A 15,555-nucleotide genomic window follows, 5' to 3' on the forward strand; every position below is an offset into this window, starting at 1 on the left:
ACTAATAATAATGTGTAGTTACTGTGCAGATTTTTAAGTATATTTTATTTTTAAATAAACCACCATGCCTATCGGCGTTAATATATTCCAAAAGTCCAACACTATTTTAAGGATGGTTGTGCAAGGCGTAAAAATAGGCTGTTGATGGGGTGTACGATGGCAACGTGCAACGCTACACGCCTTGCACAGGCTGTACAATAGGGCCCTAAGTGATCCAGTGCCACTGTAATACTGTTCCAGAACAGGGCTGACTCCATTAGATGTTTAATTTTGCCTTTCTGATTTGCGCTTTGTGGTCAACCCTCTGTTCTCACAAAGTCTCATAATGTCTCATGAAGACTTCTCTTTATGGTAAATCGAGATACTGATACACCTACTTCGAGGAGAGTGTTCTTCACTTGGGTGGATGTGTTTTTTTTTCTTTTTCTTCAACATGAAAAGTCTACACTTTAATTGCATCTTAGTTAAAATGCAGTGTCTAAATAATGAAGATTTCCAAATATATCTGGGCCTAACTTTAGATCTGTTGAAGTGGTATGCAAATTCATAAAGGCCCATGGTGGATGGGAGTGTGGAATAGATAAATGTGAGCTTTGACCAGGTGCTGGAAATACTTCACTAATGTTCATGTCTGTGCAACAGGGTGGGAGTCATTAAGGCAAGATTAAATATCTAAACCAGCTGATTACCACTGTGGTTGCCAAGGTGCCTTACCCTAATATAAAATGAAAATGCTGTGAAACAGCTACACTATAAGAAACTGATACAAATCCAGTACACATTTATACTAACGTTACTGGTTTTCACTAGTCTACACTTTCATTACCTAACAACTTTATTTGGGTGTAGTGTGCATAAGCTGTGCAGTTATATAAATTACCGTCCTAAATTCCATTACTTCTGCTGTAGACTGAAAACAGTGATTACTGCATGATTACTTTTTATCTAGTTCTTGGATTGTTTTCATCATGAAAAAAGCCATCAACAATTTTTTTTTTCGTCATAGTGTTTGTTAACAAAATTAACACTGGTTGTCACAAACCTTGCCTAGATACAGCTCCTAATTCGTGGGTGTATACCTTTGACAGGTGTCATGGACGCAAGCTCTGAGGACAATTGTTAAGAACTGCTACAAGCAGCATGGGAGAGAGGACCTACTTTATGCCTTTGAAGACCAGCAAATCACCCCACAACAGATTGCTGCAGCAGCTACACATAACATAACACACCTTGTGCCCTCACAAACAGTGGTGCAGACTATTAGTAATCCTGATGGAACTGTCTCACTTATTCAGGTAAGCTCAGTTTTAAAGCCCTGTGGGGTTATGGTGTTGTGTCATATTAAATAGGTTCCTTTGAAACACATTTTATGTTGTTATAGAGAATGTACATTCTGACCTTTATGATATTGGTATTTCTTTAACGCAACGCGAAAAATGTAAATATATTTTGTGCAAAAAAGGAATCTGGTTTGAAATACCAGTAAGTTATACTTTTTGTGAGCATTGGCATACATTGACAAAAAGAAAGAGTGTTAACCTCTAAACAACAATTTCTGCAACAATTAAATACCTAATAATAATTGGCCCCGATAAAACGCTTTTTACATCATTATCCAGCTCAAAGTGCGTGCTTGTGAGCGTGCGTGCATGCGTGCATCAAAGCAATAATATTTACATTTCCCTCTGGAAGGCACACTTTTTTTTTATTTTAAAGTGTGTTGTGTCCCTAAGCGTCTTGTGAGTCACATGATTTGGCCTTAATTGTCTTAATTGAAGATTTCTACATTAATTATAATGCTTAAATAAAACAATTATATGGGTTTTCAAGTGTGTTCTTAATATAAATATATAAATACATTCATGCTGTCTCACTATTAGACCATCAAAATCCCTAACTGTTTTCAGCTCATAGTCCAACCGTGCCCAGGCCAGCTGTAAGCTGTTGTAGTTTACCCGCTCCAGATTTATTTTGAGTGGGCGACACGGTACCGGGTCAGACCAGAACCAGATACTGACACAGATTTGCTGAACACAACATTCCTTAAAAGGGCACACCTGCCAAACATAAAACTAAAATGAAAATGCAAGCATTTTGTGCTTTCTTTTTCCAAACGTGTGAAAATATTTTGACAAAATTAAAAACAAAATTAAATCTCATTTGCAATTTAATTTTTCACTAGAGCACTGTTCATATGTGACAAAAATAAAATGAAAATGACTTTTTGCTGTTCCAATTTCATTACCATACGGGTATTTCAAAGACAAATCTGACTGTGAAAAGAAAAAGCTGATTGGCCTTTCCTTTTCTTGATGAACTGCATAATAAATGTTAAAAAATAAATTCAAAATGCAGTGATAACATTTTTATATATTAGTCCTTGCAATGGGCTGCATGTCTGACAGAATTAAAATAAAAATACAAAATAGAAAAATCAATAGCAAAGTGACATTTTGTAATTCAGTTTTTGGCATAGACTTTAAGTGGCAAAGTAAAAAAACAAACGCAAAAAAAGATTAGCGCTCTGATTCTTTTTTTGTTTTCAACTTCACCATCATGCCATTAACAGTAGGCAGGGCTACAACTACTGACCCTCTGCGGGCCAGGGGACAACACACAAGCTATACCGAGGCTCACTGCTGGAGAACCGCAGCATCGGCCGCGTTAGGGAACCTCACGGCTTCAATAATCTCGAGCCGCTTCGGTGGCAAAGTAGGTTGCTTGTTAGTTAGTTAGGTAAGCTAGCTAACACTAGCTAACTAACAAATTATCTACTTTGAACTGTCTCTCTCGCCACGGAAGCGGAAGTAGTCAGCATCCACAGATCCCACCACTGAAGTGGGGCATGTTCTGTGGTTAGTTCGAAGGGCCTACGTCATAGGGAGTAACTGAGCTCCTCCACGGCCCATTTCATACAGTAGGAGCTTCCGGATAGGGAATCCCTTTAAAAAAAAAACTTGAACTAACACTGTGAGTGAGAACTCCGATGAGGGTGGTGGATGATGTCCATCAGCTGCTGGAAGGTGACTGGGGCTCCATGGAATTGGAAATTGATGAACTGTAGGCTCCCCTATGTGCTAGCTCACCAGCCTTTACAAACCCCCCATCAGCCCTTCTTGTAACATTCCCCATTGTCGAAACTCCCTACAAGGGACTAGAATGGACATCGTGGAACCATTTCTGAGATCCATCTGAGGCCACAGTTACATCCTAGTCACTGTCAATTATTTCACCAAGTGCCCAGACGTGGCTCGTCTCTATGAAGATACATCCAAGGTGGTCGATATTTAGTACTCCTGATTAGCTGTGTTGTTATTACAAAGAAGATCCTGATTGATCAAGGGACAGAGCGTGCAGTTAATTCGATTTTTTTATCACTGTGCTTGCTTTTTCAAAAGTAATAATTTGAATAATTTTCGTAAACTGGTTTTGTGTGATACATCTCAAACAGATTTTTTTGTTCTCATGAAGCATCTTAAAAATCCACTAGATTTCTTTTTGTGATTGCTTATGATATTGTATGGCATACTATTTACACTAGTCTGGTACAGCAACAGACATGAGCACAATATTTATAAATATTTAAAAATGCCTAGGTTTAAACTAGTTTATTGTCGGCGTGATTAGTTTAACATATATAGGATATAATGGGCTGAAAATTATGGCAGTTTAGATTTTTCCTGTCAATGTTTTTAGTAACACTGATACTAAGCCAAGTTTTGGTCTAAGCTGTAGGCAGAAGAGTTTCTGAACACAACATCCAGCTCCTTTGGTGAGACCAAGGCCTTTTAAAACTATTTAGCTAGTAGCTACTGTGTATCTTTATTAATGCTATACATTAGTATTGTTAATGATAAAAAATTATAAATTAGTTTGATTATGCTCACTGTGTAGCTGCCCTATTTTGTTTTTTTATTTTATTTTTTAGCACTGGCTTAGCACTGTTTTTGTTTGCTGTTAGTATATTTTATTCATACAAATCTTGTTTATGCTGGTTTTATCTGTTAGTTTGAGCAACTTAATATTGATAGTAAAAGTAAAAAAAGTACTCAATTTAAAATGTACTTTAAGTAAAAGTTACATAGTTACTTTTAATTATTTGATTTAAAAAGTACAACAAATAAAATAAATAAAAATAAATCATTTTTAATGAACTATTATTCCACATAATAATTTGGACCTTTCAGGCAGTGTTTGTTCAGACCAGCCCATAAAACATTTTCAAGAACAAATGGCATAGGTTTCTGTGATCCATTTTTTTCTTTACTGTTAAAAAGTTCATATAGGTGATTTTTATAGTTTACAGTTCATTATTATTTTTTAACTTACCATTGCTATGCTTTAACTGCTATTTACGTGTTTTTTTTTTACATTTAAGCAGACTGTTTACTTTTCCCAATAAAAACTTAGGAATTATCATTAAAAACATGAAATCAAACAAAACATTTTTGGTCGCGCATGTGCAGTGCCGTAAAGAAGCACATATTGATGGGTAGCATAACTCAACAGAACACCGGTTCCCCCGAGCCGCACACACAGACCCCAGGCTATTTTACACAGTGTCTCTCCAGCGAACCGTAATTTAACACTGCTAGGAAAAGTTCAGCTGCGCTGCCATGGAGAACAAAACTCAGCGCAAACTATGAGGCATTTCTCTCACCACCAAGACTTTCAGAAAGGTAAACTCAAGCATGAACGTAGCGCAGCTCCATAAACTTGTTCGCTAACCTACGCAGGCAGTTTGATATGTCTCCAGTTTAGTTTAGCGTTGTTTAATGTCTAAAAGGGATCTATGTAATCCATAATCATTAGCTCAGGTATTTAGGTTATATTCGCCTCAATCGCCTGTTAACATCACGCCGACAGAAGCATTTCATACAGCTTTCAGTGCATTTAATATACTCTGTATTTGTTCATGTTGTGAAGCTAAAAGACAATGTTCATTAAAACTAATCCAAAAAAATGGCATAATTACTGTAACATTTCTTGCCATTAAATGTAATGCTTTACAGTGGGATGTAAAATGTTTGGGCACCCCTTATAATTTTCATGATTTTCCTTATTAAATCGTTGGTTGTTAAGATCAGCAATTTCAGTGAAATATATCATATAGCAGACAAACAAAGTGATACTTGAGAAATGAAATTAACTTTATGGGATTTACAAAAAGAGTGCAATAATTCTTTAAACAAATTTAGGTAGGTGCATACATTTGGGCACCACAACAAAAATGACATCAATATTTAGTAGATACTCTTGAGCAGTATTTAGGGTCTTTGTCTTTTTGAAGTATCCAGCCCCAGCGCAACTTTCTCACTGATTTTTGAACATTGTTCTCAAGAATGTGCTGATATTGACTGGAATCCATGCGTTCCTCAATTTTAACAAGATTCCCAGAACCTGCACTGGTCACACAGCCCTACAGCATGATGGAACCACCACCAAATATTTCTGTGGGAAGCAAGTGTTTGTCTTGGAATGCTGTGTTCTTTTTCTGCCATACATACCACCCGCCAAAAAATACATCAGTCCACAGCACCTTATTCCAATATAAAGATGTCTTGTTCAAATGTGTTTAGCATACCTTAAGTGACTCTGTTTGTGGCGTGTGCTCAGAAAAAGCTTCTTCTGCATTACTCTCCCATACAAACTCTCCTTGTACAAAGTGTGCTGAATAGTTGAGTGATGCACAGTGACTCCATCTGCAGCAAGATGATGTTGTAGGTCCTTGAAGCTGGTCTGAGGGTTGAGGGTATACATCTTTGCAATTGCAATTGGCTCCTTAACCCTTTCTCATCATTTGATTCACCTGTGTATGTAGATCAAGGGTCAGAGAGCTAACCAAACAAATTTTATGTTCCAATATTTAGTGCTAAAGGTATTTAAAGGTAAAGGTGTCCAAATGTATGCGCCTGCCTAATTTATTTTAAATAATTTAAACTTTACACTTTCTGTAAACTTCATTTCACTTCTTAAATATCAATGTGTTCGTCGGCTATATGATATGTTTAACTAAAATTGCTGATCTGAACAACCAATGATTTATAAAAGAAAATCATGAAAATAATCAGGGAAGCCCAAACTTCTTAATTCCACTGTATATACATTTAACATCAAACTTCCCTCTCACATACAGTCCCCTCCAATTGTATTGGAACAGTGAAGCATTTCAGATTTTTATTCCAGGTATTTACATCTGATCTGATACACAGTTCTGAAGATAGCACCTCCTGTCTGGACCAACATTTTTTTCTTGTGAGCAAAAGTATTGTAACAGATAACAATAAAATAAATTAATGTGAATAAGACTTAAAGTTTAGTTACAAATCCTTTGCTGCAATAAGTGCATCACATCTGTGACCCACCAATAAAACTAAACTTCTACAAGGGGTTCTCAGCTTTACTGTTGCCTGTTTTTCACTCATGGTCAGCTGTCTGGTTTTCGTGTAACTATAAATGCACAGACAAAACCCACCCATCTGAAACTGATTGTAGACATTCAATGCTACTTATTGTTTAAATAATCTATGTATCTAGACACATCTGTCACATGTTCTAATATTTTTGAAAAATAGGTTTGTTCAGACAGAAGGTGTTATCTTCTAAACTTTGTATAAGATCCAGGTGTAAATACCTGTCCATAAGCTGAAATATTGGTCTTTTGTCTATTAAATCAGTTATTATCAACTCCAAATGTTTTCAGTCTAGAGTAGAAAACAAATGGATTGACTTCAAGTTCCAATACTTTTGGCGGGGACTGTAAACATATTAATAATTAATCTAACTGCATTTGTCTAACTCAGAAATAAGATGCATATACTACACATTCCAGGCTGTATATTTATTTTATGTAGCTTATAATTTAGCTGTTTATTTGGATTGCAAAATGTGCCACCTCTTTACACACAACAGGTACGTTTTTCATTCAATTTTTTTTTGTACCAGTAATGGTAATGAGATACAAGATACTGATGTGGAATAAGTATTTCTGCATTATTAAACCATGCCATTAAAGCTAATGTAAAAGTTATTTTATTACCTCTCCAAAGGCAATTCAGTGTTGGGTGGTTTAAAACACTGGTACCACTTTAAAATAAGACTACCTTTATAAACAATTAGTTTTTACAATTACAATTAGTTTATTAATGGTTACTAATTAGGTTGTAAATGCCTTAAAAATCATTAATAATCAGTTATAACACATACACAGAAAGGGCAACAATATAGACGGCTGTGGGTTCACTATTTAGCGAACAACAGGTCATTGTTGCCCTTTCTACATATGTGTTGTAACTGATTATTAATGATTTTAAGGCATTTACAACCTAATTAGTAACTATTAATACACTAAATGTAAACTCTTTATAAAGGTAGTCTTATTTTAAAGTGGTACCAAAACACCAATAAATGATAATCTGTGGCATCATTTTTGACATTGGTTCCTTAGTAAGATGATAAATTATGTGTGGGTGCACAGACATTACAAATACACTTGATGTTCTAATTGTCCTTACAGGTGGGCACTGGAGCGACTGTAGCCACACTTACTGATGCATCAGAACTGCCAGGCACCGTTACTGTCGCCCAGGTCAACTACTCTACAGTTACAGATGGGGAGGTAAAAAGGAAAATAGCGTTAACACTGTTGTCTGAATGTTACTTGGTCTGTTTTTCTCATTGCTTTCTTTTTCTTTCAGGTTGAGCAAAACTGGGCAGCACTTCAGGGAAGTGAGATGACCATCCAGACCACACAAGCATCTGAGGCTACACAAGCAGTGGCTTCCTTGGCAGAGGCTGCTGTTGCAGCATCCCAAGAGATGCAGCCTGGGGCAACAGTTACCATGGCACTAAATAGGTACACAAGGGATATCTTGAAAGAAAGATAAAGGGGTGTGGAGTGCTCTACAAAATATAAGCAGCATCACTCCCTAGTTTAGAACTATTCTCAGGTGTATTTCTTTAGAGACCTGTTACCTGTGATCACCTGTGCTTATCTGCAGCTTGTTTATCACTGATGACGGGCACAGCAGATATCAGCACCACTGGTGGAACATTCTGTTACTATTCCCTCTCCCCAACCCAATTAGGCTGAGGCTGCATTATCCTCTATTCTCTGGGCAGGCAGGTAATGTAGTCAATTCAGTGGTGAAGGTTAAAGGTTTTGAGCAGAAATATTCCTCCACCAGGGGGCAGAATGCTCTGGTTTGTGTCTGTAAAACCATTTTGGAAAATCATTTAGGATAAAAGTCTTGCTCCACAATTGATAAAGGTTTGAAGATTTAAAAAAAAGTGTTTATTTATTTTATTGTTGATGATTATGGCTTACAGCCAATGAAACCCCAAATATCAGAAAATCTGAATATTATATCAGACCAATATATCAGCCTGCTGGAAAATGAAATCCACACCTCTATAAAAGTTGTCAGCAGAGGGAAGCATGAAGTGCTGTAAGATTTTCCAAGAAAACACTGCACTGACTTTAGACTTAATATAAAACAGTGGATCAACACCAGCAGGTGACCTGTCTCTCCAAACCATCACTGATCATCAGTAAATTTTACATTTCGTTTGGAAACAAGTGATCAGAGTCTGGGGGAAGTGTGGAGAGACACACAGTCCAAGCTGCTTGAGGTCTAGTGTGAAGTTTCAACAATCAGTGATGGTTTGGAGATACATGTCATCAGCACAATGCAATGTAAAAAATTATGTTATTAGCATAATGTGTGTGTGTGTGTTTTTTTTTTTTTCTTTTTACAGTGAAGCAGCAGCCCATGCAGTGGCCACACTCGCAGAAGCTACTCTTCAAGGAGGTGGGCAAATTGTGTTGGCAGGAGAGACAGCAGCTGCAGTAGGAGCTCTTACTGGAGTGCAAGATGCCAACGGTATAAGTCCTGTCCAAAACACATACCTTAAAATATATACAGTGCCCTTCACAAGTTCCAAGTTGTATAGAATGATAATGACATGGACTATTTAAAAATAATTGACCATTTTTGGTTTTATTTTTGCACTTACAGTTTGTATGTGATACTTAAATTTTTTTAAGCTAAGCTCATCACAAAATTAATAAAAAACATGAAACAAAGTTAAGTGACGTGTTTATAAAAGGCTACTTGTATTCTTATAATACCAAGGCATCTGTATATTAGATTTTTAACAGGAAATGAGGTTAGGGTTATTAAGAAATGATTGTCGTAATAACTACTACTACTGTCGTAATGCTACTACTATTTGCACTGCTCCTAGTAACAATAACAGTCATAATAATTCTGTGTTTCAGGTACTCAGAGATCAAATGTTACAGTATGACAATCATGTAGGGGTTTTGCATCAGGCCAGTTACCTTGCTATTATGTTCTTTTAAAGCTGTGTTAAACGCGTTATTTACCTTGTAGGGCATGACTAAAAAAATATATTGTACTATATAAGGAATGGAAACTGTTTGACTTTTACATGTTTTTAGTATTTAGTGGTCAGTTCATTGATAATACAATACAGTATATGTGCATTTTGGTACAATAGGGTGACACAAGAGACAGGGGGGAGGAGATATGTAGAACGGACCAGGCAAGCTGGTCAGTAATAATCCTCTGGGTGTTCTCGGGACAGATGGTGTGTGTGTGTGTGTGTGTGTGTGTGTGTGTGTGTGTGTGTGTGTGTGTGTGTGTGTGTGTGTGTGTGTGTGTGTGTGTGTGTGTGTGTGTGTGTGTGTGTGTGTGTGTGTGTGTGTGTGTGTGTGTCTGTGTGTGTGTGTCTGTGTGTCTGTGTGTCTGTGTGTCTGTGTGTCTGTGTGTCTGTGTGTCTGTGTGTCTGTGTGTCTGTCTGTGTGTGTGTCTGTCTGTGTGTGTGTGTGTGTCTATCTGTGTGTGTGTCTATCTGTGTGTGTGTCTATCTGTGTGTGTGTCTATCTGTGTGTGTGTCTATCTGTGTGTGTGTCTGTCTGTGTGTGTGTGTGTGTCTATCTGTGTGTGTGTCTATCTGTGTGTGTGTCTATCTGTGTGTGTGTCTATCTGTGTGTGTGTCTATCTGTGTGTGTGTCTGTCTGTGTGTGTGTGTGTCTGTCTGTGTGTGTGTGTGTGTGACCTGCCTTACCACAGCCTCCACACTTCTCACTAATCCATGCTTTGCCTAAGTACTCTATATAATGCACTGCTGCACGCTGATAAATGTAGTTTGTACTGGCATATTTTTTAATGAAGGCTTGTATCATCCTTTACAAATAGTACAACATGCTTTTGGTAATATAACCACCAGTCAGTCTCTATTCCTTCACTCCCTGCTGTATACTGGTATCCTTTTGCCAGGTTTCTAACAGTAGCTTTCCTGCTGGATTGCCAGGTTCTTCCACCATTCCATTGTGACCACAGGAGGCAGGCAGGTCTCTGCAGTGACCTCTTAGAGAACCTTGATCCTTTCCATTATCAGTGCATCCTCTAATCACAAGGCCAGCTGTCAAATTTGAGCAAGACAGCACTGTAAAGCACTTAAAAGTTTCCAATAATGAGCAAGGATACATAGTGTATTTTTTATCTAAAGAGGAGTGTTTAACATGTGTTTCAACTTGATTAACTTAAGAATATGTGGCATTCTGCTTTACCAGCAATCAAACTACTATATGTTGCTTATACAGTATTTGCATTATGATACAATAGGTTGACGCCAGAGACAGAGGGAAACACCAAAGATATAGGCACAGGGGTGAAGCTAGACGTCCAGGGATTAGCCCAAATGTTTAGAGAAACAGAAGGACTGTAGTGTGTAATTATAAAACTATAAAGTACAAAATAAGCAGAGCTGATAAAATTGATGTATAATTTTTTTTTTGTGATATCACTACTTTTAGGGCAGGCTTCACATTTCTGCTTGTAATTATAGAGTTATCTAAATAAAAATTCACATTTACACCAAATGTAAATCTCCAATTTACTAGCAAGATTAAGCATGATTATTCATGATTATTTAAGCTAACCACGTCATTCATGTGTGAACTCACCTGAATTATTTTTCTGCTGTTCGTCTGTGGATGTTGCTGAAGCCAATTTTTTTTTTTTTTTTTTTTTTTTTATGGCTAAGGGCTGTGCTTGACTTCTCTTGAAAAACGTACATGCATGTATAGCTAACGTTAGCTTCCTGCTAGCTATCAAGGTAACTCACTTGGGTATCATACTGAATGTCACACAGTTCACAACACAAGACAACTCTCATGACAGGACAGATCATTAGATGACATTAATTTCACAAAATGTTTTGCCAGTACAGTCTGGGATTTTGAGGGGAAATGACAAAGTCCCTGCTCCTCTATGTAAGTGACTATTGATTGTTTTGTGCAAAAACAAAAAGTTTTTGAAAATTAAGAACATGGCAGGTTATATAGTTTGAGAAGTTGACCGATTCAGAAGAAATACAAGGTTTGTACTTTCTTGCTGATCATGAAAACTTTTGCTGTAATTTATGAAATAGGCAGTGACTGTGGGTAAGTCACTATGCATGTTTAGGCATCAGTAATAAAATTGTTGGCAGTTAACATAAGTTAAAGTGATTTTACTTGAAATGCTCTTTTTTTTTTCACACTGTTCACAGCTGTGGTGGAACCACGTCACATTTTATACATATATTGGATAACAAAAATCTATTGTTTGAAATGAAAATATAAATAGTGCCCTGATACACTTTCCTTTGCAACTAAGATAATTTAAGCCCCTGTTGTGATTCAGGTCTGTGGATTTAACAGAAGTACCCAATAGAATGGTTTGAGTGTAGCGCAGACTTAGAAATGATCAGTTTAATCTGGCATCTAAACCATTTGATTTCTTCTAAAAATATAATTTCAAACAAGTACAGTAAACCTCACTGTAATGCTGCATTAACATTTAAAATGACAGCTTACCTGCAAGATATTCCTTAAAATGTATCTATTATGTAATGATAATATACCATTTGGTGTTTTTTTTGCACACACACATTGTACTGCATTGCTACATGGAGTCATAAACAATCAGAACTCAACATTTTAGCCCTAAAACAAATGAAGAGAAGTATAATATTTGCATATTTGCAAAGCATTAATGATCAGTTTTTGTTACATCTTTCCAAAGCCAATTTTAATTAAATACACAATAAACCTTTCTGGGATGTGTCCTGTTTTGTGGAAGAACACTTCAGAAACAGGTCTGAAATTATTGACCTCATCTGTCCAATCAGTAAAATGGACATGCAGGATATTCTTTGAAGTGGGTTGTCTGAAGTGACTGGAGCAGATTTGCTTCACTTAGTGCCTCTATGTCTTCCTCTCAGTGGCCCTCAATGTCTTGGTGATTAAGTAGAAAACTAGAGGTACTTCACCCCATAACTATGCCTCTGCAATCACAGACACACTGTAATTAAAGAATCAGAACCAGCCTAGCTAACAATACTCATTGATTGGTGAGGTATTTATGATTATGTAAGAACAGGTTCTTTGTTTTGTTTTTTTACTGACTTCTCTATTGAAAACTAAAACAAAGACTAATATATGTAATAGTACTGTTACAGATCACAAACAAAAACAAATAAAACTTCTACCTTATTCAGGAAAACATGCAAATTAATCAAAGAATTTTAAGCAGAATTCAGTTAGTTGGGATGCAACGTGACTTTAAACCCAGGAAAAATGTAATTTATTATGAATGCAGTGTGTGTTTATACTGTGCAAAGGCAGGCTGTTACAGAGTGTGATGAAGCAAAGAGGGATAGAAATCCATGGTTGCAAGAAAAGGGCGTGGATGGCTCAATCGCTCCATTGTTTGGGACCGCACTGCAGCACAGTAGCCCTGCCCACTGCCCTCTATTGCATCATTCCTCCTCTCACAGAGTGGCCTCACAACACAAAGTGCAACATGACTACTCACTTACACTCCCTTCCCTCTAATGGTCTCAGATGACTGGCTTACTGAAGGCCATTTGTCTAATTACTGACGCTGCTGTATACCATATAATGGAAATAACCGCTACTATTATGTCGCTGTAATATCAATTTAAACAATTACATTTTATTTGTTATACATCTGCATTTTAACTCTACAGATGAAAATTTAGAATATTATTGTTTTGTTTATATTTTTCATCTGTTTAAATGAATGTCTCAGTTGGAAAGAAAGCCCTTTTAGAGTAATTTTAAAATGGAATGAGTAGAAATAACAAATAAACCATTTTTGTATAAATGTATACATTTTATCTTATGAATAAATTTATATTACTTATTATAAATGTCCATACATTTTAAAAAGTACTAATTAAAAAACTTTTTGTATTCTTGATGAGTTAAAATCTTTTTAAACAGAGTTTTTTTCTTTCTGAGATCAGTCATAAGTACCTTTACTGTTATGGGGTTGATCTTGGACTTTGAAGGTTTTTGTGTTGTGGCTGTTAAAGATTTTAATAAGAAAAAGAGTATGTTTTAATAGTATTGGTTTGAAATTTTGAACAATGTTTTAATTATTTATGGTTCTTTGGTTCTGATTCATCTGTTACTTGTAAGGTTTTTAAGAGAAATGTATAGATAACACCAAACATTTTGAGCATTTGTTTTTACAAAAGATGGCAAATAAGATTACAACGTAAACAGATCAATTGCAACGTAACCAGCAAGTATTACCATATGTCAGTGCATCTCCAACTCTCAAACTCTTATTTTTAACCTGAATTCTTTTCCTCTGTCTCTCTTAGGTTTAGTTCAGATTCCAGTCAGTATGTACCAAACTGTAGTTACAAGTTTGGCCCAAGGAAGTCGCCCTGTTCAGGTTGCCATGGCTCCTGTTGCCACGCGCATTGACAACACTGTAACATTGGATGGACAGGCTGTGGAAGTTGTGACCTTAGAACAGTGACACATCTGCAAACACATTGGACAGGAAGTTTTGTGCTTTTCCATCAAAAGACGGGACCACTGAAACAGAACAATCTTCACAATGTAGTATGTATAGTGCAAAATATATTTTTAAAACTTGCATAGGATTAAAAGTTTTTTGAGCTATTCCAATATAAAATTGTTCAATTGTCTTTTATTGTAGTATTTTGATTTTTTTCCCACATTGTTTGAAATAATAGAAAATAAAGAGGCCAAATTCAGTGTGGCAACAGCAGTAACTGAATAATGGCTTTTTTTTTTCTTTTTCTTTTTCTTTTTTTTGCATTAAACGCTTTGGTGGAGAGCTTAGGGGGTTTGTTGTTGAAACTTCTTTCATGTATATATTCTGATTTCTGAACAGTTTATTTGTGATATTTTCAATTTTGTAGTTAATAATTGTGTGCTGTAAGGTTGCTATCAGTTAATAACCTTGAGCTATTACTTTAGGTGTGTTAAAAATTAAACTTAAATGTACAAAGTATGTGTGTCTGAATTTTGCATATTGACCATACATTTGGTCATACAGAAGAATACATTTAAATTGTTTTTAACATAAAGGGCCTGCAACTGTAAATCTAAATCTAATTTCTAAACTTACCATTGTAACGTGATTTAACATGTGCTTTTTCAGATATTTCATGATTATTTTGAATGATGATGATGACTATTTTAAATTGAGCCACAAAATGAATTAGCATTTATGTTCTGTTGTTCAAAAAGAATTTATTCATAAAGATATTTTTGCCAGCAGCTGTTTGACATGTATGTCTAAACCACTGACAACAAAAGTGAGTACAAAGTGAGTCACATGACACCGGGGTGGGAAAAATTGTTAATTGGACTCACTAATGTGTTCAAGGTCTCAGATGTGAATGGGGAGCAGGGCTGTTAAATTTGATGTTTTGTGTACAATTCTCCCATACTTGCTACTGAACATTGAACATGGCAACAGGAAAACTCTGAAGAAGTGAAAAACAGAATTTGTGCTCTACATAAAGATGCCCTAGGCTATAAGAGGACTGCTAACACCCTAAAACTGAGATACAGCACGATGACCAAGGTCATACAGCAGTTTTCCAGGATGAGTTCCACTCAGAACAGGCCTTCACAAGGTTAATCAAAGAAGCCAGTTCAGCATAATATCCACAGTTTGGCTTTAAAAAAATAGACACAATGCTGCCAGCATTGCTGCAGAACTTGAAGAAGTCAGCATGCAGTGTGCAAAATAAGAAATAGTTGGGACAGTGTGGGAATGTTTTTTGGCCAAATTGAATGTTCAGATCTGTCTCTGTGTGTTGAGGAGTCTGACTGCCTGATGGATGAAGCTGTTGCAGAGTCTGGTAGTGGAAGTTTGGATGCTTCAATATCTTCTGCCGGACGGCATCAGAGCGAACAGTCCGTGTGTGTGATGGGTGGAGTCGTCTACAATGCTGCTGGCTTTGCAAATGCAGATTACAGTCCCTTTGTAGAACATGGTGAGAATGGGAGGTGAAAGATGTGCTTTCCTCTGTCTCTGCAGGTAGTAGAGGCACTGCTGGGCTTTCTTTGTTATGGTGCTTGTGTTGAGGGACCAGGGAAGGTTCTCTGCAATATGAACACAGAGGAACTCTTTGGCACAGAATGATGGTGGTCATCTTGAAGCACGCGTTGGCACGATCGCAGTGCTCAGA

General features: G+C 36.6%; 1 protein-coding gene across 5 annotated transcripts in view; it reads left to right on the top strand.

Annotated features, from left to right (window-relative positions):
• The window catches only part of nrf1 (nuclear respiratory factor 1), a 32,201-nt gene extending 17,835 nt beyond the window's left edge, over nt 1-14,366 (top strand). For 4 of the 5 annotated variants that reach the window (XM_007237762.4, XM_049475092.1, XM_007237761.4 and 1 more), the window contains 5 exons: nt 1,089-1,295; nt 7,517-7,618; nt 7,698-7,855; nt 8,758-8,882; nt 13,705-14,366. In XM_007237762.4, the coding sequence (XP_007237824.1) occupies nt 1,089-1,295; nt 7,517-7,618; nt 7,698-7,855; nt 8,758-8,882; nt 13,705-13,865 (753 nt within the window). In that variant the 3' untranslated portion in view covers nt 13,866-14,366. Of the gene's footprint in view, nt 1-1,088; nt 1,296-7,516; nt 7,619-7,697; nt 7,856-8,000; nt 8,268-8,757; nt 8,883-13,704 lie in introns of those variants that run through there. The other variant, XM_049475091.1, reaches the window with a different exon arrangement.
• The last annotated feature ends 1,189 nt before the right edge of the window (nt 14,367-15,555 follow it).

The sequence above is a fragment of the Astyanax mexicanus genome, chromosome 2 (genome assembly GCF_023375975.1).
Source record: "Astyanax mexicanus isolate ESR-SI-001 chromosome 2, AstMex3_surface, whole genome shotgun sequence".
Classification (NCBI taxonomy): Eukaryota; Metazoa; Chordata; class Actinopteri; order Characiformes; family Acestrorhamphidae; genus Astyanax; species Astyanax mexicanus.